This window comes from Bos indicus, chromosome 18, assembly GCF_029378745.1.
Source record: "Bos indicus isolate NIAB-ARS_2022 breed Sahiwal x Tharparkar chromosome 18, NIAB-ARS_B.indTharparkar_mat_pri_1.0, whole genome shotgun sequence".
Classification (NCBI taxonomy): domain Eukaryota; kingdom Metazoa; phylum Chordata; class Mammalia; order Artiodactyla; family Bovidae; genus Bos; species Bos indicus.
The window spans coordinates 35,398,888-35,421,928 of NC_091777.1; the positions used below are offsets into that span (position 1 = coordinate 35,398,888).

Here is a 23,041-nt window from a genome sequence, read left to right on the forward strand (position 1 = left end):
CTGACAGCCCGCCCTCCGCACCCCCACCTGCCGCACCTTGGGGCGGGGCGGGGCCTCCTTGGTGAGGCGGGGCGGGGCAGGCGCTCTCCTATTCTCGGGACTCCAACCCGGAACTGGCCTTGGATCCGGCTCCCTAGGGAAGGCCGCGGCACCTTGTTGCGAGTGGGAGCCTGAGCCACGGGAGCCAAGCCTCGGGCTGAGGAACACCTTCGTTCCCAGGGGCCCCAGGCCAGGTGTGCTCTCAGCGGAGGTGGCACATCTGGAAAGTATAGAGCCCCTACGGCTAGACCATGGCGCCCCCGCGGAATGTGGTGAAGATCGCCGTCCAGATGCGTGACGCCATCCCGCAGCTCATCCAGCTGGACCAGGTCACTAGGCCTGGCTGGCCTCCATCCACCCCACCACCTACCTTCGGGTCGCCCCCTTCCCCTCGAATAGCCCACCCCACCCCTCCCCAGGCTCCTCCGCAACCTCTTCTCACTCCCGTCCTGTGAGTGACTCTTCCGCTTGTAGGCAAAACCCCTGGCTGCTGTGCTGAAGGAGGTGTGCGACGCGTGAGTGCGGGTCGCGCGGGGGCGAGGAGTAGGGGATGGGGCGGGGCAGGAGGGAGAGGGCGCCCCCTACCTGCCTCACGGAGCCTCTGCTGCCTGCAGGTGGAGCTTGCCTCACTCTGAGCGCTATGCCCTGCAGTTTGCGGATGGGCACCGGAGATACATCACCGAGAACGTGAGTCCCCTCCCCTCTGCCCCACATTCCACCCTGTGGTCCCTTCTAACTCTGGCTCCGACTTGCAGTCATCGTCCCACTCTCTGCAACCTGATCTTTTACTGACTCCCAAATCCTCCCTTCTTGACAGCCCCAACTAGCCAGTCCTTAGGGCTCTTCTTGACTTCTTTCCGTTCTCTGCCATCTTTTCCAGAACCGCATGGAGATCAAGAATGGCAGCATCCTGTGCCTCAGCACGGCCCCAGTAATGCCCCTCCGACCCCGCCCTCCTTCCCTGCCCCTCTGCTGTGCCTCTTTTCTGCACCTGGAGACCGGGGGCCCAGTCCCAGCTCCAGCCCAGAAGTGCCCCACCTAGCGGATACCCGCGTCCCCACACCCCCACTTCCCTCTCCTTACCTCCTCACCTGTGCTCTGCCCTTGCTCCCACTCCGCCAGGACCGCGAGGCGGAGCGGCTGTTGCGGGGGCTGCAGAGCGAAAGTCGTGAAGGGCGCCGGGAAGCCCTGCGGCACCTCCTTCTGCTGGCCCCGGACCTGACCTTCGCCCGGGAGGTCATCAGCCGTGATGGGCTTCAGAGACTGGGCACCATCATTGAGGATGGGGACGAGTGAGCCCAGGGCTGTGGTGGGCGGGGGACACAGTGGGACCGCGGATCCTGGTCTGGCTTTGCTCAGCCTCCGATGTCCCTCCAGCCTAGGAGAGGTGCTGGCCCTTGCACTGAGGGCCTTCTTGGAGCTTATGGAGCACGGCGTGGTGTCCTGGGAGACACTCAGCATCCCCTTTGTTAGGAAGGTGGGTGGGCTTTTCTCGGGGAAACAGGTGGGGGTGGTGGAGAGGTGTCAGGGCCTGGCCTTCCACGGTGATGAGGTGGTGACAGCCTCTGCTCCGCCAAAGGTGGTGTGCTACGTGAACATGAACCTGATGGATGCCTCTGTGCAGCCCTTGGCCCTGGGCTTGCTGGAGAATGTGACCTTGAGCAGCCCTACCCTGGGCCAGCTGGTCAAGAGCGAGGTGCCGCTAGACAGGCTGCTGGTGCACCTACAGGTGTAAGTGTCTGAAGGTGGGGGACCAGAGAGGAGAGCAGGACTGGGCCCTGGATGGCCGGCTGAGCCCTCCTTTTCACCCAGGATGAACCAGCAGCTGCAAACCAAGGCCATGGCACTGCTGACAGCTTTGCTCCAGGGGGCCACCCCTGCAGAACGTAAGGTGGGCGTCCATCCAGTGACTGGATGGGGTGGGCAGGAGGTGGTGGGTGCTGTGCTCAGAGCAGTGGGCCGAAAAAATGGGCGCTCGTGGTGGGGCTAAATCACTCAAGCCCCCTTCCCACCCACCAGCACATGCTCGACTACCTGTGGCAGAGAAACCTTCGCCAGTTCATCTACAAGGTAGGAAGGACCAGGCCTGGCAGACCCCTCCCCACTCCCCTCCTTGGAAGCCCACGCTCACAGCCGTGGACTGGCTGTCCTTCAGAACATCATCCACAGTGCAGCGCCACTGGGTGACGAGATGGCTCACCACCTGTACGTACTGCAGGCCCTGATGCTGGGGCTGCTGGAGCCACGCATGCGGACACCACTGGACCCCTACAGTCAGGTAGGTGCCTTGAGCGCGCAGAAGGCTGGGGCTGGCCGGAGCTTGGCTTTGAATCTTCAATCTTGCCACCGCTCCAACAATGACCCCAGGAGCAGCGGGAGCAGCTGCAGGCCCTGCGCCAAGCTGCCTTTGAGCCGGAGGGGGAGTCTGTGGGCGCCGGGCTGAGCGCTGACCGTCGCCGCTCCCTGTGTGCCCGCGAGTTCCGCAAACTGGGCTTCTCTGTGAGTGACCCCTACCCAGCCCCCTGCCCCCTCCCTCTACCCAGGGCTGCTGCTACTGCTCCAGAGGGCTGGGACCTTCCTCAGCTTCCTCTCTCCTGCCCCCCAGAACAGCAACCCTGCCCAGGACTTGGAGCGCGTGCCCCCTGGCCTGCTGGCCCTGGACAACATGCTCTACTTCTCCAGACAGGCACCCAGCGCCTACAGCCGGGTCAGTGGTAGGGCGGGGTGGGGTATGGATGAATGGGGTACAGGGCACCTAAGCGAGGCCCTCCCGGGGCTTAGTCATGACTCCCCAGCCCATCCTGTGCTCCCGCCTCCTCAGTTTGTGCTAGAGAACAGCAGCCGTGAGGACAAGCACGAGTGCCCCTTTGCGCGGAGCAGCATCCAGCTGACTGTGCTGCTGTGTGATCTGCTCCATGTTGGGGAGCCCTGTGAGTGGTGCTGGGCACAGCGTGTTCAGGAACAGGGGACGGAAGGGCAGAGAGGGCCAGGGGCAGCACACACTATCTCCCTGAGCCCCTCCTGCCCCCCCGCTCCAGGCTCCGAAACAGCCCAGGATTTTTCACCCATGTTCTTTGGCCAAGATCAGAGCTTCCATGAGCTCTTCTGTGTGAGCATCCAGCTGCTGAATAAGACCTGGAAGGAGATGCGGGCCACTCAGGAGGACTTTGACAAGGTGCGGAGGGCAGCAGTGGGGAGACCCAGGCCAGGGCAGAGGTTCTGGGGTTGGGGCACGGAACTCAGGCCCTGAGCTCAGCTTGGGATGGCCCCAGGTCATGCAAGTGGTGCGGGAGCAGCTGGCCCGCACGCTGGCCCTGAAGCCCAGCTCTCTGGAGCTCTTCCGAACAAAGGTGAACGCACTCACCTACGGGGAGGTGCTTCGGCTGCGGCAGACGGAGCGGCTGCACCAGGAAGGCACGCTGGCCCCTCCAATTCTGTGAGTCATGGGGGTAGATCCCAGGCCTAGTGCCCACCTGCCCTGCTGCCTTGCCCAGGCCCAGCTGTCCAGCTCAGTGAACCCCCTCCCCTGCACCCAGGGAGCTTCGGGAGAAACTGAAGCCAGAGCTCATGGGCCTGATCCGCCAGCAGCGTCTGCTCCGCCTCTGCGAGGGGACCCTCTTCCACAAGATCAGCAGCCGGCGGCGCCAGGGTCACTGTGTGGGCGGTGGTGGGGTTGGAGGGCGGCTGGGCGGGGCTGGGGAGGCCCTCTCATTGCTCCCCGCCGCCCTTTCCACCCACAGACAAGCTGTGGTTCTGCTGCCTGTCTCCCAAACACAAAGTGCTGCAGTACGGGGACGTGGAGGAGGGAGTAGGCCCACCGACCCCTGAGAGCCTGCCCGAGCAGCGTGAGGAGGGCATTGGGGCGGGCAGACATGTGCTGCCCCGAGCCGCCCCACCCCGGGGCCGCCAGGGGTCTCAGTGGTCAACCCAGCCTTTTTCCTGCAGTTCCTGTGGCCGACATCAGGGCACTGCTGACAGGCAAGGACTGTCCCCACGTCCGGGAGAAAGGCTCTGGGAAGCAAAACAAGGTGAGTTCAGTGGGCACCAGGGCTGCTTCCCACTGGCCCCTGCTCAGCGCTCCTGGCTCCCTTGCTTCTCCAGGACGTCTGTGAGTTAGCTTTCTCAGTCAGCTATGACCATGGGGAGGAAGAGGCATACCTCAACTTCATTGCCCCGTCCAAACGGGAGGTGAGTATCTGGGCAGGCTGAGCAGACGGGCAGGGGAACAGACGGGCAGGGGGAGAAATGGAGAGGCCCTCATGGAGCTGGCCCCATCCCCAGTTCCACCTGTGGACAGATGGGCTGAGCGCCCTGCTGGGCAATCCCATGGGCAGTGAGCAGACACGGCTGGACCTGGAGCAGCTGCTAACCATGGAGACCAAGCTGCGGCTCCTGGAGCTGGAGAATGTGCCCATCCCTGAGCAACCACCCCCTGTGCCCCCGCCCCCCACCAACTTCAACTTCTGCTATGACTGCAGCATTGCCGAACCTTGACAGTGAGGTTGGCCAAGGGCCACAGCTGCTGCCACCATGGTGGCTGCAAAGGGTGGAGGGGGAGAAGCACAGGCGCCTTGACCAGCAGAGGCTGTGGCAGAAATAAAAGTCTGCTTGGCTCTTAGATGTGTGTCGAGCCAGCTCTGAACTTCGCAGGCTAAACCTGCCTTCCATCTTGGCTGGCAAATGAGAGGGGGCATCAGGCCAGGGCCACAGCTTGGGGCCATGAACTTGGGCAACTCCAGTTGCGGGGCTGGTGTTCTGAAGGAGAGTGAGGACAGGCTGGCCCTGTTACCCTTCTCCAGAGTGAGTCTCCAGCCCACCCTCTAAAGAGCAGAATGGACTGCAGTCTGGGGGCCGCCAGCTGAGAGAGGTGCGGGGCAGCCAGCCAGATGAGGGAGAGATGGCAGGGTGGGAAGTATTTCCCCAATTTTAGCAGGGGCCTAGTTTGGGAGCTGTGTTTCCAGAAGGCTCCGGACAGTCTGAGCTTAGTTCTCCACCCTGCCTGGCCCTTCCCCTGTCTTCTCTGTGGGTCCTAAAGGCCCGCTTTCGAGAGACTTGAAGGGAGAGACATGAAGTTGGGTATGCTTCGTGCTGAAGGGCAAACTCAGGGTTCCGGTAGATGTCCGCCAGGCCAGTGGGAGGATGTAGGCTGATTCCGACAAGATGGAATTCAGTGCAGGAAGCCTGCATTCTGATTAAAACTCATCTGCAGCAGCATGGGTAGGTGGGAGCCACAGATAGGCCAGCTGGAGGCGAAGCTCAGAGGCTGTGGTCACGGACCCCAAGCCTCTGAGGCAGAGAGGAGCACACCCACCCCCAGGACCCACAGACAGGCTGGAAGCTGCTGGCCATCACCCTCTGATCTCCATGCCTCTCACTGCCTCTCCTTCCCAGTGCCTCCTCAAAATATCTTTAAGTGTTAACCATCACCACGTTGCCTAGAAACTGATGGTATGGCACCTCCCTTGAAGAATGTTCCGGGGGAGCTTTCTTCCCACCCACTAGCTATGCTTCTTACTTGGGCATCTAGGGCCCCACGTGACCACCCCTGTATTCAGACTTCCCACCCCACTGAGAATAGTCCCTGTTGAGTTCAAGGTGAAAATGGAGCACCCAGATGCACTTACATCTCCTGATACCTTCAGTTCTTTCTCAATGTCTCCAGTCCCTCGTTCAGGCCACCATCATCTTGGCAAGAACCTCCCGACTTCCTGCTTCCTGTCTTGCCCCTCCAGCCTTCTCAATACCACCTACTCCAACTGCTTTCTCAAACAGGAAACTGACCTGATTACACACACACATCACCCCCTCCTGTATTCTCCCGTGTCTCCCTGTTGTCCACGGATAATGGTCATGGTGCCATGACTGAACAGAACTGAGCTGGGATGCAGACATGCCGTGGTTTACCCCTTTTAACAGCGTGCCTGCAGCTTACAGAGTTCTTGATGCTTTGTCTAAGCTGGCATCCTCCCTGCTCACTTTGGGGGCTGGGAACTCCCTACCCCCACCCAGCGCCAACTCTGGCCTGCCCACCTGCACCTCCCTGGTCCCTTCTGCTTATTTGTCCCATTTCCTCCCTTTGCTTTCACTGACTTGACTTCTTTCACTTTCCTTGACTTCCCAGGCTAAGCTTACTGCTCCCCTGGGCTCCCAGGCCCAGGAGCTTCTTTCTCTGTTTTAGAAGGTTGGACCTCTAATGACCTTTCCTACCCAGAGATGTTCTCTCTCTCATGTCTTATGTGTGTATGCTGAAAAACAACCCCGTTGACTCAGCCATCCTTAATGACTATGCTCCTGGGATCTTCACATGGACATGGCTTTGCTGTGGGACATGTGCCAGGGCTTGTGCTGGGGAGAAGCCTCTGGCATCTCCCACTATGTGGGGAAGAAGCTAGGACCTGCTTGGGGCACTTGTTGGGGCAGGTGTGAGAAAGAAGCTGTCTGTCCCTCTGGCATTTCCTACACATTGTCCCTGGGCTGGGCCGGGCCAGGCTGCTTCACTGAGGTGGGGAGGGGCCCTTTGGTCTGAGAACTTCAGACAAGGAAGAAAGATCTGGAATTTTTAATCTTGGGTATACAACAAAGACTGTGGCTTAGCTGCTAAAACTCAGTGCTGGTGGGGGCGCTGGGAGAGCTGTAGGGAACAAGGCCGGGCACAGGCCTTAGTGTGAGAAGTGGGTGGAACAAAAGGTACCGGGGTCTACTTTTTCTAGCACCAGACCCAGCCCACCAATGGCCTGGCCTCTGGACCCATGCCTGGACAGGCGAGCAGGATCTGGCATTTTCGGGGGCCTGTGGCAGTGCCATGTAGCTGGAGAAGGTTCCTGTGGGCTGTGTGGCAGGCAGGCAAGAGGCCCGGTGGGCTGTCCTGGTATCATCCCACTCTCAGACCCAGTGAAGGGGTTTCTAGCTTGGGGAAGGCCCTCTGGGGCATGTAACAGAGAGGGGCAGGAGGTGCTGAGTCAAACTCCAGGTCAAGAGGCCAGGGCCGGGGATGCTGGAGGTGACAGAGGCTGAGCCACCGGTCACTTATCTGGCATCAGAGCGTTAGGGTCAGGTCCGCCCCTCCCACGAAGCGGGACTGGATGCAGATCACCTCAGGCAGTTGGGCTTGGAAGCGCCTGACGGAGGCTATGCTGATGCCGGGACACATGGCCACATCTACCATCCGCAGCTGCCTGCACGCCTGCCCGACGGAATCCAGAGTTCTGCAGGGAAGCCGCCAAGTGAGCACCTGACCCAGCCCAAGCCCAGCCAGCCCCCACCGTGGGCAGCCCCTGACACACTCAACTGCTCCGTGAGCTGACTGCAACTGGACAGGTTGAGGTGCTGCAGCCTCGGCCAGGAGCTGGCCGCCTGCGCCCAGCCCTGGTCGCTGAGGAGGCTGCAGTGACTTAGCGCCAAGCGCTCCAGGCTGGGGCAGCCCTTGGCCACAGCCACCAAGGCCTTGTCTGTGAGTGCTGGCAGCAGGCTCAGTGATAGCTGCCTCAGCTGGGGGAACTGGAGCACCTGCAAGGATGCAGTAGGGACAGGGAGGGTAATGAGGCCCTGGAGCCCTTCCGGCTCCCTGTACCCCCAGCCAGAGGAACTGCCACATCTAGCAGAAGCCCATAAGAAAAGGGCTTGTTCCAAGCAAAAAGCTCTAGCCCTGGGGTCCTCAGCCTATCCACGCCCCCAGCCTCACACCTTGGTTAAACTGGCATCAGTCAGCTTGCTGCAGGCTGTGAGGTCCAGCTCCTGCAGGGCCTGCAGCATGAGCAGGGAGGGGCCCTGTGGCTGGGGAGAGGGGTCCTTGGGGCTGGAGGCCCGGTACTCCAGCTCTTCGTGGGGCTGTGGGAGGAAGCTCCTGCTCAGGTTCCTCCTGAGTTTGGCCCTCAACTGTTGCCGGAGAGGGACGAAGGAGGGCAGCTGAGCCCAGGGACCCCCCACCCGCCATGACTTTGAGGGTCTCGCACCTGAGGCTCCTGCGAAGGCGCCTGGATGGGCTCCCCCAGCCCCAGGAGCCCCCAGTCACCCAGCTCCTTGCACCAGGCCAGGCGCAGGACTGAGAGGCGGGTGAGGTAGGTACAGATGGCCTGCAGGGTCTGGTTGGTGAGGGCCACACAGGAGGACAAGTCTAGCACCCTGAGGCGTGGGCCCAGCCCTGGGATCAGGGAGAGCACCGAGGCGTCCTAGGAGGGAAGTGGAAAAGGGAGCGGGTGATGGGGAGGTGCCCGTTGCCTGTGTCACGAGGCGTGGCAGGCTGTGAGGTCCAGCTCCCACGGGGCCTGCAGCATGGCCACAGGGGCCCTGTGGCCAGGAAGAGGTGTCCTTGGGCCTGGAGGCCCAGTGCTCCAGCTCTTGGTGGGGCTGTAGGAGGAAGCCTTTGCTGCTCAGGCAGGGAGGGGTCCCTAGGAAGGTTCTGCCCAAAATTACAGCCCCACAGGCAACAGGAGACTGTCACAGGGCCCAAGGAAGGGTGCATCAGTGTTCCTGTGCTGTGTGTCACAGTGGACGTGGTGGGCTGAGAAGGGGGACCCAGGGAGAAGGACAAATACCTAGATTGGCTGGTGTAGGAAGGATGCAGGTGAAAATCTCTAAGGCGTTCACCTTCTCTGTGCTCCCAGCACCAATCAGATATGCTCCCTCTAGAACTGGGGGGACATATGGCAGAGCTGCCACCTGCCAGGAGCAGTTGGGGGATGGGGGGGGCAAGAACTAAGGGCAGGACAGAGGAAGCTGCTTTGTAGAGATGCAGACATGGGAACATGGGCCTCCAGAAAGAATGGCTAAGAGACACACGATCGACACAGTGAGGATGGAGTAGGGCAAAAGAGAGGCATTTGGGGGAAAATGTTGAGACACTTTTCAGGTGGGGAATGCTCTGGGCACAGCCATAGATTGAAGGAATAATCTGCTAAAGAGGGAGAGGGCGACACTGCTAAGACAGGGACACCACCCAGAGGGACAGGGCTGAGCCCTATTGAAGTAACCAGCATCAACCAAGAAATGACCCTCTTCCTCCCTTGTCACATGGCCTCCCCAGGGCCCCTCCTGAGCAACTACTGCTGTGTAACCTCGGTGCCCCATCCCCCAGGGCTTGGTTCTGTCACCCCTGCCCCGCGAACACCCGCCCTCAGTCCCCTCCCGAGACTGCAGTGATCACCAAGCACTGGACTTGTGAGGTGTGGGTCACCTCGTGGGTGGGCCCCTCTGGTCTCTGGGACCTCCCTCTGCAGGGACCCACCACGGGGGCTGCAGGGAGGAGTGTGGGCAGCAGCACTGTCTGCCTAGGCACCTTTCCTCTTCCAGTTCACTTGGACACAAACACAGGGCACCTCCCTGGTGCCAGGCTCCCAGTTCCCCCAATCCCTGGCCCTGGTGAGGATGGAAGGAAGGGGTGGAACGCTCACCTTGAGTGAGGAGCAGTAGGCCAGGCTGAGGGAGGCCAGTGGGGGTGGAGCTGCGCACACCGAGCCCAGGGACTGGGCCAGTTCCCGCCCTCTCACCAGGCAGCATTCGGCCAAGTCCAGGCTCTGCAGCTCACACAGGCCCCCTAGGGCTGAGCATCCCGCATCTGTCAGCCGCTGCAGCTTCCTCAGGCTCAGGCGCCGCAGGTGCCGCAGGCCCCGGCTCACGGCCAGGACTGCTCCATCAGCCAGTTCTGAGCAGCCGCTGAGGTCCAGGGAGGTAAGGCCTGGTTGCTGGTGGCAAAGGGCGGCCACGGCCTCTGTGGAGAGGTCCCGGCAGCTATGCAGGCTCAGTTCCTGCAGCTGCAGCCCGGCCACCTGGCCCAGTGCCCGCAGGGCCTCGGGCGGCAAACCAGTGCCGCTCAGGTCCAGGGCGTGCAGCCTACCAGCCCGCTCCTTCAGGAATCGCAGCAGGTTGCGGAAGGAGAGTTGGGAGGGGGAGGAGTCCTGGGGGCCGATGGTGCCCCAGGCTGGGCCTAGCTGGAAGGTGAGGTGGCAGTAGGCCATGGAGAGGCGCTCCAGGCAGGGGGCACAACTGCTGAGCCGGTTGAAGCTGAGGTCGGCCAGGTCCCGAAGGCTAGCCAGGCTGAGCTCACGGAGGCCGCTCAGCGCCTGCTGGACCTGCTGCGCCATCTCAGGCTGAGCCAGCAGCATGCCTGACGTGAAGAGGCTGTTGCAGCCACTGAGGTCTAGGATACGCAGAGCCGGGCAGCCCAGGATTAGGGCCACGAAGGAGGCCTCTGTGGGGCTGCCCCCACCAAGGCACAAGCTCTGCAGGTGCGGGCCCAGGTGGTGGGTAACAGACCGCAGCACCTGGAGTGAAGCCGGCGAGCCATCCAGGTTGGTCAGGCTGATGCAGGTGATGCCCCTGAGACCCAGGCTCTTGATGGCCGGAAGGGAGGCAGACGACACGGGGATGTTGTACTGCACGCTGGCCTACAAGGCAGCAGCGGGCCTGGGGTTAGCCCTCTGGCCTCACAGTGTGCCAGCCATTGAGTCTGGTGGCAATTTGCTGGCCAGAGTTTGAGGGAAGATCAGGGAAGGGCCCTTCTACAATGGGGACCCACTGTGGTGTCACGTGCCTGAGGGGGTGCTGATGGGACGTGGGAGCAGGGAGGACGGGTCATACTGGGGCTCAAGGGGGAGGACTATGAGGGGAGGACAGAAAGTTAGTGATGGCCGGGGCTGAGCGCCTATGGAGAGGCTGGGCCAGAGTGGGGACTTGGCATGCTGGGTACAGGAGGGCTGGGGGGTGCCCTGGAAGAGAGCCAGCGAAGGCCCCTGGGAGCAGGAGGACAAAGCATTCTGGACTCCAACTTTGGGGACTTCCAGAAGGTGGCCTTGGGACCCATGGACTCCAAATCCAGGGCCTCAGCTTAGTCTTAGCTAAGCCATCAGCCTCCCCCACTTTCTCAAGAGCATATAAATAGCCCTCAGAGCAGCTGAAGGCGGGAAGAAGCAACGGCAGGTGTCGCTCACCACAACGCCCTGTGGCCCAGATGCCAGAGATCTGGGGCAGGCAGTGAGGCCAAGGTACCCTGGTGGCCTCAGTGTCTCGGCCACAAGAATGTTTGCAAACCTGGCTTTTGTGTGTAAGTGAAAAATGTGCCTACGCATGTAAGTGTGGTGTGCGCATGCGTGGATGCGTGCGTATACGCACACGTGAAGGCCCTTTAGGCTGGAGATTGGAGATGCGCTTGTGATCCCTGGTCTTATCTCTGGAGGGTCTGTCTGATTCCTGCAGTTGAGGAGGGAGAAGTGTACTATTTCTGTGGACAGGAGCTCAGAGAACGAATTTCAGAGGCAGGGAGGAAGTTGGCTCTACTGGAGAGGAACCGGGGAGCTTGGGGAGCACAGAGCTGGAGTCCGGTGGGGCGGGGAGGCAAGCTCAGGGCTAGTTGTGGGGAAGGGTTGGCTTGTTTAGGAGTGTGAGGACCCGCCAGTAGTTGTTTTCAGAGAAGCTTCCCTGATCTTGTGCCAGAGGGAGCCAAAGGACAGAAAGTACAGGAATGTGTGGAACTGGTCTGTGGGGGAGGGAGAAGAGGGCTTGGCTTCTGAAACCCTAGCCCCATTTCTCTACCCCCACCAACGCCCAGGCTGCAAGCAAGTGATACTCATAGATTCTTGTTTTCACAAGCAGGCTCCCCCGGAAACCTGTCCAGTGAGTAACAGGAAGAACAAGCTGACATTCCCTGCTTGTCCCCCACAGAAAATCATCAAAAGGGAACCAGAAAGGTCAAAATGATGCGTAATATGCGCTCCCTGCAAGATGCTTATCAACAGGATTCTTCCAGGAAGACAGGTGGAACTCATTCCAGGTGTGGAGACCCCACCTGGCTTCTGCCCCAGAGAGAAGCAGCCCCCGAGGGCTGTCGTCCCGGGAACGAGCCTGTGGTTAGACGGAGACCAGCTCCCACCAATTTCATGGGAGTCTGGGAGTCAAACCAGGTGCCCAGTTCAGACCCCATGGTCAATTGAGGTGAGAGGAGCTCTGCCCATAGATCCCCGCCGTGGACACCAGGAGACAGTGGGGAGTGGGGACGCCAGAGACCTGGGTCCCTCTCTCAGATTGAAGGAGAGCTAGCGAAGATACCAGTGTGTGAGGCTGGGGAGCGTACTGAAAAAATCAAGGAGAAAAGGTTTTAGAAAGGAACGGTAAAGCATGCCTCCAGCCATTTCAAAGCCCTGCAGTGCTAGATGAGCCAGTCTCATGATGAGTAGAATGAACTCTGGTTGGGGGAGTGTAGAGCAATGCTGGTTGCCAGGCAGCACCTGCCCCCACCAGTCACATGGCACCCCGCAGCCCCCAGCACCAGCTGCCTTCAGTCTTCCTTCTTTCCCTATCTGCCTGAGCCTTGGCTGCCAGCAGTGTTCTTCCCTCTCCCACTGCCTTCTTATACACAAGGTAAACGAACAGCCCAGGTCCAAGTGCAGGGCTGGCAGGTGGCCCCAAGAGCTACCTAGTGAAGGGGCAGGGCCTGGCCTAAAGGACTTCCAACTATGGGGCCAGGTGAGTTTTGAGGCCACCTCCCTGCTCCCCACAGTTTTTCTTGGTGGGGAGAAGACAGCCTCTAAGCCATCACCCAGGTGGTCTACCTGGGACTCATACAGAAGTCCAGGAGCAGTCTGTTGGGGATATTTACTCTCTGTGGGGGCCAAGCGGCAGCCTTCTGGGTTCTGGTCTTTGCCCCAGTGTAGGAAAGTGCCCCTCCCCAGGGCCTGGGAAGATGCTTCTAAAGCCCCAAGGGAGTACAACACGGGTACCTGCTCCAGCTTCAGTTGCCTCAGCACAGAGGGGCCAACTAGCCCCCCGGTCTCCTCCCTTCTTAATGCTGGCATCTTAAGAGTAAATGCGGACTCATTTGGAAAATGCCCTAAACCTGCGAAAAGCAATACATGTCCCTTGACTGTGAGAGGCCAGGACTCTGTTGTAACTACTGAAGTCCTGAGCTGAGACAGCAGGCCTGTGTGCAGACTTGGAAAACCATCTGAGAGAGACATGACCCTCCTGTCTGCCAGCACAGGAATCCAAAGTTAGCACGCCTGTTTTCCAGAAGGACCTTGAGGAAGCCTATGTCCTGGCGCCTAGGGGCTTTGGTCTCCAGAGAGGAATAAGACTTTGGGGCTCATATCTAGAGGCTCTTATAGACACCTCAGGCAGGAAAAGGCAGCAAGGGGCAGGAGCCATCCTGAGATCTTCACAGTGACCAGCCCGGTGGCAGCACCTCCACCCCAATCCCAGGTATGGACGGAGCCCAGGTGTATGTCAGGTGTTGCCTTTGTCTGTCTGCTTATTTGAGAAAAAGTGGAATTAAGTGGGGGCAGGTGAAGGAGATTAAGAAGTTACCAAGTCAAGCATCCTAGCCTGGCCTGGAGCCACACAGCTTGGCCTTGGTGAGCCAGAATCTTCCACAGCATCTACTAGCTGGGGTACCACCTCCTCAGCCCGCTGCACCCTGGGAGATGGTTCCTGCCAATAGGGCTCCAGAGATTGTTCGGTGGTGTCGGCCCTAGATGCCCAGGTATCTGTGGCCTGGCTTCCCAGGGCTCCCAGTCCTGGTGGTGGAGTAGGGGGCTGAGCTTTGCAGAGTCACCGAATGGGTCTTTGTCAGTGCTCTATCTGGAGCTCAGGGTTCACTGGAGAAGCTCCAGTGCTAAAATGGTAGACTCTGGATCCCAAACTCTGACCCCGGCCTCCTCCTCTTCTTCCTTCCCTCACTCCTGTTCCAGTCTCACCTTCATCCCTAGGCCTGACTGCCCACTTGGCTTCTTCTGCACCCTGCTTCTTTGCTAGACTCCAAGAAGCCTCCCTGGCTGATGGCCTCTCGTGAGGGCCCCCGTGGCCCTGCCCATCATGTGGGTGCACCTGCTCTCTGTGCCCTCTGCCAGCCAGGGATGATGAGACCATGGCTGCCTCTGGGTATGTGCTGTCCGAGGAAGCCACAGCCTCCCTTCCTGTCTGCAGTGGCACCCCTCTCCTCACAGCCCCCCTCTCTTCTCACTCCCCTAGACTTCTTTCCAAGCCCCTGATGCTACTGCAGCTCCCTGCCCTCACTCCAGCCTTCTCAGAGATGTTTCAAATAGAAACCAAAGCCCTTAGGTGGGAAGGCCCTCCTGCCCTGTTCACATCCACCAGCCCATCCTTGGCAGGACTCATCAGAACCTCCTTCCCTATTTTGCTCTTGGGTTCAAGGAGACCCCCTTCTCCCAGCCTACTGAGCCTGTCCCCACCCTCTCCTCTGTGAACCCCGAAATCTCTGCCTTTCCACTTCTCCTTCCTCAGAGTCCACAAACACCCCAGAGTCTTAACAAAGGCTTCCCTTGACCCTGCAACCCCCCTCGCCCCTCCCCTTTACCATCATGCTTTTTGGAAGCACATGGGTGCCCACACCCACGGCAGCCACCTCTTGACCATAGCTTTGCCCACTGATCCCTCCACCACTGTCCCCACAGAATCCTTCATTCCCAGAAACAGCCCCTCTCCATCAAGGTCACCAACACCTGAGGGCTCCTCTGCAGACCTCCCACAAGTGTCCTTCCTCTCTGCTGCACCATGGTGCCTACTCGGGATGGCCTGTCTCCCTGGTGTTCTCTCCTACTGGGGGTTCTGAGACTCTGGCCTCTTGTCTCTCCTACCTTCTAGCCTGCTCCCCATTTGGGGTCATCAAAGAGCAGAAAGACCCAACCCATGGACCAGTGGGTTCTCCATGAATTGTTCCATTCCACCACACACACACACACACAGTTTCCCTCCACGTGCACCCCAGCAGACTTCATCCCATTCCACCTACTCTGTTTCCCACACCTTTTTCTGAGCACCAGATACTGGGAGCCATGGCCTTATGGACCTCTCTCCAGATACAAGGATGCAGTATGGCCCAATCTGAATTTACTGCCTTATCCCCGCTTCTCCCAAACTCTCAGCGCCTTCTACCAAATCACCTAAGTCAGAAATCTGGTAATCATCCTAGACTGCTCCCTCATATCCACAATGCCCAAGGTCCTTTCCAGCCCATCTCCTATTTCCTCTTGGCCTTCAGTCTCTCTGGCTCCAGTCTACTCTTGGTAAGTGATCCTGACAAAAGGCAGCTGACCACGCTTTTCAGGCCCTTTGATGGTTCACCACTGCACAGGATGGAAGCTGAGCTTCTTGGCTGGCATTCAAGCCCTTTTATGTCAGCCCCCTGCCTACTTCTTCGGCCCCAGCTTTCCCATGCCTGCTCTGCACTCTGGCTCTGGAATGCTAATTTCAGACCACTGTCTTATACTTCCATACCTGGGTTCACCTGTTTTTTTCTGGGGGTTGGGGGGGGGTGGTCTGACCTCTCACCTATTCCTTAACAAAATATGTATCCTCTCTTAAGATTTAACACAAGCATCCCCTTCTCCATGAAGTCTTCTGTGAATCTTCTCTGCATCTTTGGTATGCGTCTATGCACCTTTCTTAAGATTTTGAGTGCAGTGCTGTCTCTCTCTCACTATTAACTCTGAGTGCTGTGTCTGCCCCAGCCCTGGGGCCTAGCACAGTGCTGGGCACAGAGGTAGCATCACCATCCAGATGAGGGAGGCCTCTCTACAGGCCCCTCCTCCTCTGCTTGCCTCTGGACTGGTATCCTTCCTGGGCAGTCTCTGTGGCCTGCTCTTCTGGCTCCTCTTGTTCTCCCCAGGGAAAGTGACTGAGATCCAAGGCTTAAACCTCCGCCTGTTCAGAATGACACCTTCACCTATATTTATTACCCGGATCTTTCCCTTGAATTCCTCTCTCAGAAGTCCAACTACCAACTGGATCTCATCATTTATATGTTTTATACTTCAAATTTTCAACAAGTTCAAATCAAATTTGTTTAGAAACTAGGCTCAATGACACTGGAGAGAGAACTCAACAACAGACCGTACTTAAACACTCATTTAAAATTTGACAGAGGAGGCTTCCAATCCATTATACATAAATGGTACTTGGGCTACTTGAAAACTAATCAGTTTAGCTCCTTACCTTACAGCATAAGTCAAAATAAATTACACCAAATATATATATATATATATATATATATAAATTCAAGCCATAAAACAGTTTTGCTGTGAACCTAAAACTGATCTAAGAAGTAAATCCAAATTTAAAATAAAAGGAAAATATGAGTGTATATTTATCAGATCTTTGAAGAGGCAAAGTATCTCTAAAGCAATGGCAGAAATAAAGAAAATGATGTTCAGAGTCAACAACCCAGAAATTTAATCCCTGTATATCTCATAAATAACACATATCTACAAATCAAATTTAAAAAGGCAAATATATGAGGAATATATTTCAGTAAGTATGTAAAAGATTAACTTCTTTAATGTATAAAAAGTTCATACAAATCGATAAGAAAAATACTAAGACCCCAATAATTAGACAAGGAACAGAAATACACAAAAGAGGGAAATATAAATGGTCCGCTAATGAGAAAATTGTTCAACCTCAGTGACAGTCAAAACTGAAACAAAGGGCACTCATTGCTTGCCTTCCAAACTAACACAAATGCCTGCACTCATCTCCTAGCGGGTTGTCTCCCTACGACTCACCTCTCAGTCCACTCGGCACTGTGGAGATCTAAGACATAAATCAATGCATGTCACTCCCCTGCCTGATGTTCCTTTAATGTTCCTAAAGTTCCATGGGTTACCTCGTTACCCACGATGGTAACCAGGAGAAAACCCTAGCAATACCACCTGCCACATCTGTCTGGCTGTCTGACCCCTTTCTAGCCTCATCTCCCACCACTTCTCTCCCACACACCCAAGTTCCAGTCATAGCGAACCTGGGTGGTCGTTTCCAGAACTATTTCACACCTTGGTGCCTTCGCCTGTGCAGTTATGAGTCCTGAAGACCAACCTTCACGCTTCTCATCCTGTTCCTTCAGGAAGCCTTCCCTGATGCTGCCAGTCTCCTTCCGTGTCCTTCATGTTCCCATGGCCCCCTTCATGCCAATGCCCTGAGCACACAACATCATGATCACTCACGTATTTGTCTTTTTCCTTCACTGGACTATGAGTTTCTCAGGAGAGGGGACTATGTTTGGTTCATCTGTAGAGTCCCAGTACCGGACCCAGAGCCAAGTATGTATGAATAAATATGCAGGAATGAATGGATGGATGATGTATGAGCAGGGCCACGAGCAAGCTGAAGTGAGACCACTGGGAATGGGCTGGGTGAGGGTAAGCACCTTACCTCCCGAAGGGCAATCTGGGCTGCACAGTACCAAGCCCGGCTCACGAGGGAGGCCTCTTTCTGATCTGACAGAGGCAGGAAGCTCAGAATATATGTGACCATCTGAGGGAAAAAGACAGGGCATCGGGGCTGTTAGTGCTGGTGGGGCCCTCTGAAATCTTCTCTTTCTGGCAGCACGGTAGGTCAGAGGGGACTAGAGTGCTGGCTTCTAGCTCATCTTGGATCCTAAGCTTCAGAGAGTCTTCACTTCTCCTCTCCAGTCTCCAGGTATCTTTACTGGGAACAAACCTTTCCTGAGCACCATCTGGATGCAGGTTTGTTCTGATAAAAATCAAACTTCCTGCTCAATTTGATAAAAAGGGCCTGGGCACTGGGACTAGATGAACCTAGTTTAGATCCTTATTCTCTCAACTGACCCCTCTGAGCCTTATTTTTCTTATCTATAAAAAGACAGTTGTAGTGAGATTTAAGTGGGTTACTGTGATGGTTAAATATCATGCTAAAGTGTCTTGCACACAACAAGGCAAGTGCTGATCTTCAGGAAGTCACACTGGGACTGTACTCTTCCATCTTCTTCACTGCCAACTTGGCTTCTCAGCCAGCTGTTACAATTCTCAGCAAGACCCATCCTGGCAGGCTAAGGCCCTCACTCCACCTATGCTCTATGAGGCTGGGGGTGGAGGCTTTCTTAGGGACTGGGGAAGGGAGCTGCCTGTGAGACCAAGAATAATCTGATATTAACTATTCTTTTCTTCTGGAATCTTCCCTCCTTGACTTCTATGACTGTGTTTTCTAGGGCTCCACTCACCACTCCAATTGCCCTGTTTCTAGATTCTTCTGTGGCTCCCAGGGCTCAGACCTGAGTCTTTAAATTTGTTCACTTTCTAGGATAATAAATTCACTTGCATTGCTTTAACAATTACCTCTATAAGAAAAACCAACAATTCAGTATTCCATATTGTTTTATCATTCATGTGCTAGTCTAGTATTGCCAACTGTCCACAGGATTCTTCATCCAAATGTTTTACCATCACCTTCACCTCAGTCCAAAGCAGCCCCTCCTCCCAACTTTCCAGCCCCCGAGCTTCAGTGGCAACAGAGCATCTTGTCTGAAGATCCTGATAAAACTTTATACTCCTCACGCTCTTCTGTCCCTTGCTCTAGATACAGGTGTAAAGCATAGGCTTTACTTAGACTCATTCAAATCCCAGCTCCACTAGTTCCTAGCTGTGTGACCTCAGGCAAGGTATGTGATGTCTCTGAACCTCAACCCACACCTGTAAAATGGGGTTATTAAAAAAATCTAGATCACAGTCTTATGTGCTGTGCTTAGTCGTCCAGTCATGTCCAACTCTGCAACCCCGTGGACTGTAGCCCGCCAGGCTCCTCTGTCCATGGGGATTCTCCAGGCAAGAATACTGGAGTAGGCTGCCATGCCCTTCTCCAGGGCATCTTCCCAACCCAGGGATCAAACCCAGGTCTCCCACATTGCAGACGAATTCTTTACCGTCTGAGCCACCAAGGAAGCCCAAGAATACTAGAGTGGGTAGCCTTTCCTTTCTCCAGGGGAACTTGCCAATGTAGGAATCGAACTGAGGTCTCCTGCATTGCAGGAGGATTCTTTACCAGCTGCCCTCACAGTCTTATGACAGGGATTAAATTATATATATATATATATTTAATAGATATAATATGCTTCACACCTAGTAGATGATCCATAAATGGTTCCTGGATTGCTGTTATTAATAATTCTACCTTTGAAACCTTTCCACCTTAGTGATCTTCATCACCCCAGACCAGGGTTCTTTCCACAGTCTCCCACCTGATCTCCTTGCCTCCAGGTTCATCCTTGCTAATCATTCCACAGACTGCAACAAGGTTAATTTTCCTAAGAAACAGCTTTCAGTCTCAGTGCACTCCTGATGAAAACCTTTGGGGTTCGCCAATACCCTCAAGACAAAATTTCTTCTCCTGGGTCAGCACTGCCAGGCCTCCATGCCTGACTGGACCCCTGATCCCAGAGCTTCCACAAGCCAGTCTTCTCAGTGTCCTACAAACACAGCATGTTGATTTTCTTATTTTCTTTTGCCTATGTGGACCTTTTTCCTGGAATGCCCTTAAACTTGACCCTCACCAGCCCACTTGGTCTCTTCTTCCCTTCCCTGATTGCTAGTACATGAAGGTACTCAGTACTTACTGGATTGAATTAAATAAGGATGGACTGTCTTTTACCTCTCTTTTCACCAAAGGTTTGCTCAAGGAAGGGGTGGGAAGATAAAACAGATCATTACCGAGAGGAGAATGACTGGTGAGAACAGCCTCTGGGCCAGAGAGGCTAGGCCTGGGGAAGAGAACTTTGATGGGGACTGGGACTGACCACGCTCTGATGCCCAAGAGCAGGCAGGAAAACTTGTCTGAGCTGAGGTAAGATAGTGGTCATCCTGTCTTCTGGGGTTCAGCAGCCAACCCACAGAGCAAAAGGAGGGCAACAAATCTGTCCTCACTGAGGGGAGGCAGCATGATTCTTTGAGCTGAGAAGGGGGAAAGCCTTTCTAGAGGAAACAGAAGAGGCAGTGCTAAGCGTGGAGTGGCCATCCCAGGAACTCCATTCCAAGGGGCTACTAGAGATATGACTGGTCATCTTTGTGATCCACGGTGATGGGACAGATATCCTCTGGGGCAGAAGGGGGAAAGGATGCCATCGCAGGGGACTCACTGGGTGTGGAACATCATTCCAAGGGCCGATGGGGAAAGGGTGCCCTGTCTTTCTTGGGCAGTGGGAGGGGGCTGCCAACTTTCTGGGCAAACAGGATGGAGAGGCCATCCCAAGAGGCCACTGGGACAAAACTTATCTGTCTCGCGACAATAGCGGCAGAGTGATCTTGCTCCAATTTAAGTAGAAGGAGCAAACATCCCATGAAGGATGAAGGTGAAGGAGGCAGGGATGGCCATCACTAGGGGCTGAGGAAGTGGGGAGCAGGCCTGTCCTCAGTGAGGGAACTCAGAGACCATGCCCGAAGTTGATGGGAAGGGGCAGTCTGTCTTCCACCGCCAGGGGAAGGGGCAGCCATCTCTCGAAGGGAAGGGAATGGAGCGACCATTCCAAGGGACCAATGGGGGTAAGATCGGTTACCCTTCGGGGCTGATGGGATGCAGCGGACATCTTCCAGAACTGAGAGGGAGGGACGGCCATCTCAAGAGGTCAGGGGTAGGCAGAGGCCCTGTCCTCGCTGAGGTGACAGCAGCTACCTCCTGGGGCCGATGGGGGAGGAGAGGATGGTCCCCCAAGGTAAGGAGACAGAGTGGCCCAAAGGCGGGGCCGTTACCCATAGCCTGCAGGTCCAGGGATCTCCCGGCCGGGTCTTTTCCGCCAGACGGGCGGGGCCGGGAGAGCTGTCTGACAGCCCCTCCCCACAGTCTGGGACCCCGAGGGCGGGGCCTGTCCCGAGCTAGGCCTGAGGGCGGCCTCCTCTCACCTCCAGCGGCAGCGACTCCGCCATCGCATCCCTGCCGCCTCCGCCCCCGCGCAAGGCTTTCTGGGAAGTGTAGTCCCGCCGGCTCTGGAAGGCGTAGCTTGGGAAGGAAGTGGACCTCCAACTTCCGTCCCAGGTGTGACGTATTGGATCTGCACCGGAAGTGCCTGTGCTGCCGATGTGGTACCAATTGAGTGCGGTTTCGGTCGCTCTCCCTTCTTTCCTTGGTTGGGTATTTGCGTCTCACTATGGCGGTAAGGAGGGCGAGTAGGGCGTGGTCCCCGTGGCAAAACGCTCCCGGGGCCGGGAGACTGAAATCAGAGGAAGGGCTTCAAGGGAAATGGGTCAATCCAGTGGCCGCCCCCCCACTGGAGTGGGGCGCCATCCAGTGGCCATCCAGGACCATACCACAGCTGGTGCCAGAGAGTGCTGGGAGTCTGTAGCAGACAGTACCAGGGCTGCAGAGATCGAGGGGCCTGAGGGCGATGGGCGTCGGTATCGAACAGTATCAGGACTAGCTAGAGATCTGAGGGGCTTGAGGCAGGATAGCGTCAGCCCAGATCGGGTTTACTCCAGCAGAGGCCGGAGAGGGACCCCAGTCAAGCCCATTCAGCTAACCGGAATGGTGGGGCGGCTAAGGAAGATCCTGACTGCTGAGGATTTTGATAGTATCTCGTTATCTCTCTGCAGCCCAAAGGAAAAGTGGGCACGAGAGGGAAGAAGCAGATATTTGAGGAGAACAAAGAGACCCTGAAGTTCTACCTGCGAATCATACTGGGGGCTAATGTAAGTGCCTCCCTCCTTGCTTCTGTGCCCACCCAAGGTTCCATAGTCCTCAGCTCTGTTTGGTGGGGTAGAGTGGTGGGGGTGTGTGACAGGCAAAGCTCCAGAAGAAAGCTCCAATTAAAAATAAGAGAGAGGGACTTCCCTGGTGGTCCAGTGGCTAAGACTCCCTAGATCCCATATGCTAAAATTAAGACCGAGTGCAGCCAAGTAAATGAGAAAGAATCCTGGTGCAGAGAAAGTGCTGAATAGTCAAAACGAAAAACAAAAGCAAAAAGAGGGTGTAAGTCTCAAATGGACTTGAGCCTTTCCCATCCTAAATGCACAGGGGCTTCCTTCCTGTGTCAGGGGTGTCTGGATATTCTGGGAGCAGATCTCTTCCCCCCAACCCTGTAAGTAACGATTTGTCTCCTTTCATCACCTGGTCTAGAGTCAGAGTCAAGGAAGGTCCATGGTTAAGTAAGCTTTTGATACTAGCCTGACCCATGTCTGCTTACAGGCCATTTACTGTCTTGTGACCTTGGTCGTCTTCTACTCATCTGCCTCATTTTGGGCCTGGGTAAGTGTCCCCCATCCTGGGAAATGGGAAGCCCATAGGGTCAGTGGCTGCCCTTTTAACACCCCCATTCTTGTTCCACAGATGGCCCTGCTCTTTAGTCTGGCAGTATACGGGGCCAGCTACCACTCTATGAGCTCGATGGCAAGGGCAGCCTTCTCTGAGGATGGGGCCCTGGTGGATGGTGGAATGGATCTCAACATGGAGCAGGGCATGGCAGAGTGAGTGTCCCCCGCTGTCAGCCCAGGTGAGCAGCGCCAGGGCTGGGGTGCTGGGGCCCAGATAGCCCAAGACCCACAGCAACTTGAAGAGGGTGGAAGGGAGTTGAACTAGGGCCCATCTCTTATTTTTATGTAAACATTTTTGGCTGTGCTGCACAGTTTGTGGGATCTTAGTTCCCCAACCAGGGATTGAACCCAGGCCTTCAGCAGTGAAAGCATGGAATCCTAACCACTGGACCAGAGGGAATTCCCCAGCTACTACTTTTGGTCCTTGCAGCTTCCCTTCTCTCCACAGGCACCTTAAAGATGTGATCCTACTGACAGCTATTGTGCAGGTGCTCAGCTGTTTCTCCCTCTACATCTGGTCCTTCTGGCTCCTGGTACGTGGGTTGCGGGGCTCCCGAGGAGGAGCTGGAGCATCTAAGCCTTCTCTTCTTTGATTTCCTGCACCTGGCTTCAAGTTACCTTTTTTTCTTCTAGGCTCCAGGCAGAGCTCTTTACCTCCTGTGGGTCAATGTCCTGGGCCCCTGGTTCACAGCGGACAGTGGCGCCCCAGCGCCAGAGCACAATGAGAAACGGCAGCGCCGACAGGAGCGGCGGCAGATGAAGCGGTTATAGCCACTGACATTATGGCCCCGGGTTTCTGAGCCCTGAGTGGCTCTATCAGGCTGTGTGGTCCCCATGCCAGGAGCAGTGAGGGCCTAGTCCAGGGGCCAAAAGCAGTCTAGGGTATAGGTTTGTTGAATAAATGGCTTATAATGTGGCTAATGGCTTTGTGGGTGATAATGAGAGAGCTAAGGCAGAAACAGCCAGTT

The 23,041-nt window shown here is 56.4% G+C and overlaps 3 protein-coding genes across 7 annotated transcripts; 2 read left to right on the top strand and 1 right to left on the bottom strand.

The window, feature by feature from the left end:
- The first annotated feature begins 89 nt into the window (after positions 1 to 89).
- Positions 90 to 4,657, top strand: ELMO3 (engulfment and cell motility 3). Of its 5 annotated transcripts, none has more exons than XM_070770754.1 (20): positions 90 to 368; positions 514 to 554; positions 654 to 726; positions 920 to 970; positions 1,162 to 1,331; positions 1,417 to 1,516; positions 1,619 to 1,770; positions 1,852 to 1,930; positions 2,059 to 2,109; positions 2,195 to 2,317; positions 2,407 to 2,538; positions 2,645 to 2,746; positions 2,861 to 2,969; positions 3,078 to 3,214; positions 3,312 to 3,475; positions 3,576 to 3,688; positions 3,780 to 3,884; positions 3,985 to 4,067; positions 4,141 to 4,227; positions 4,305 to 4,657. In XM_070770754.1, exons 1-20 carry the CDS (start codon positions 291 to 293, stop codon positions 4,374 to 4,376), a joined length of 2,022 nt encoding a protein of 673 aa, XP_070626855.1. In that variant the 5' UTR covers positions 90 to 290; the 3' UTR covers positions 4,377 to 4,657. The 5 variants fall into 5 exon arrangements, with proteins under 5 accessions (XP_070626855.1, XP_019835244.2, XP_019835245.2 ...); XM_019979685.2 differs by having other exon boundaries at positions 4,337 to 4,473; XM_019979682.2 differs by having other exon boundaries at positions 91 to 368; positions 4,321 to 4,657.
- Positions 4,658 to 6,583: 1,926 nt separating this feature from the next.
- On the bottom strand, positions 6,584 to 20,800 carry LOC109572498 (F-box/LRR-repeat protein 20-like). The gene is made up of 7 exons (XM_019979335.2): positions 20,670 to 20,800; positions 17,194 to 17,295; positions 9,429 to 10,421; positions 7,992 to 8,207; positions 7,723 to 7,866; positions 7,328 to 7,545; positions 6,584 to 7,244 (listed from the first exon to the last, which is right to left on the bottom strand). The coding sequence occupies exons 1-7, from the start codon at positions 20,691 to 20,693 to the stop codon at positions 7,076 to 7,078; spliced, it is 1,866 nt and encodes a 621-aa protein (XP_019834894.2). The 5' UTR covers positions 20,694 to 20,800; the 3' UTR covers positions 6,584 to 7,075.
- Positions 20,789 to 22,989, top strand: TMEM208 (transmembrane protein 208). Its single transcript, XM_019979339.2, has 6 exons — positions 20,789 to 20,920; positions 21,357 to 21,452; positions 21,949 to 22,008; positions 22,090 to 22,226; positions 22,522 to 22,606; positions 22,707 to 22,989. The coding sequence occupies exons 1-6, from the start codon at positions 20,915 to 20,917 to the stop codon at positions 22,842 to 22,844; spliced, it is 522 nt and encodes a 173-aa protein (XP_019834898.1). The 5' UTR covers positions 20,789 to 20,914; the 3' UTR covers positions 22,845 to 22,989.
- The last annotated feature ends 52 nt before the right edge of the window (positions 22,990 to 23,041 follow it).

Bases quoted from the DNA above. Each gene is read 5' to 3' on its own strand.
- TMEM208 (XM_019979339.2), top strand. The intron at 22,227-22,521 runs GTGAGTGTCCCC...TTCTCTCCACAG, and splicing joins ATGGAGCAGGGCATGGCAGA to GCACCTTAAAGATGTGATCC. The intron at 22,607-22,706 runs GTACGTGGGTTG...TTTTTCTTCTAG, and splicing joins TCTGGTCCTTCTGGCTCCTG to GCTCCAGGCAGAGCTCTTTA.
- ELMO3 (XM_019979682.2), top strand. From the start codon at position 291: ATGGCGCCCCCGCGGAATGTGGTGAAGATCGCCGTCCAGATGCGTGAC. The intron at 1,517-1,618 runs GTGGGTGGGCTT...GCTCCGCCAAAG, and splicing joins GCATCCCCTTTGTTAGGAAG to GTGGTGTGCTACGTGAACAT. The intron at 3,885-3,984 runs GTGAGGAGGGCA...TTTTTCCTGCAG, and splicing joins TGAGAGCCTGCCCGAGCAGC to TTCCTGTGGCCGACATCAGG.
- LOC109572498 (XM_019979335.2), bottom strand. From the start codon at position 20,693: ATGGCGGAGTCGCTGCCGCTGGAG. The intron at 17,296-20,669 runs GTGAGAGGAGGC...TTTTTCCCTCAG, and splicing joins CGGAGTCGCTGCCGCTGGAG to ATGGTCACATATATTCTGAG. The intron at 7,245-7,327 runs GTTGAGTGTGTC...GCTTCCCTGCAG, and splicing joins TGCAGTCAGCTCACGGAGCA to AACTCTGGATTCCGTCGGGC.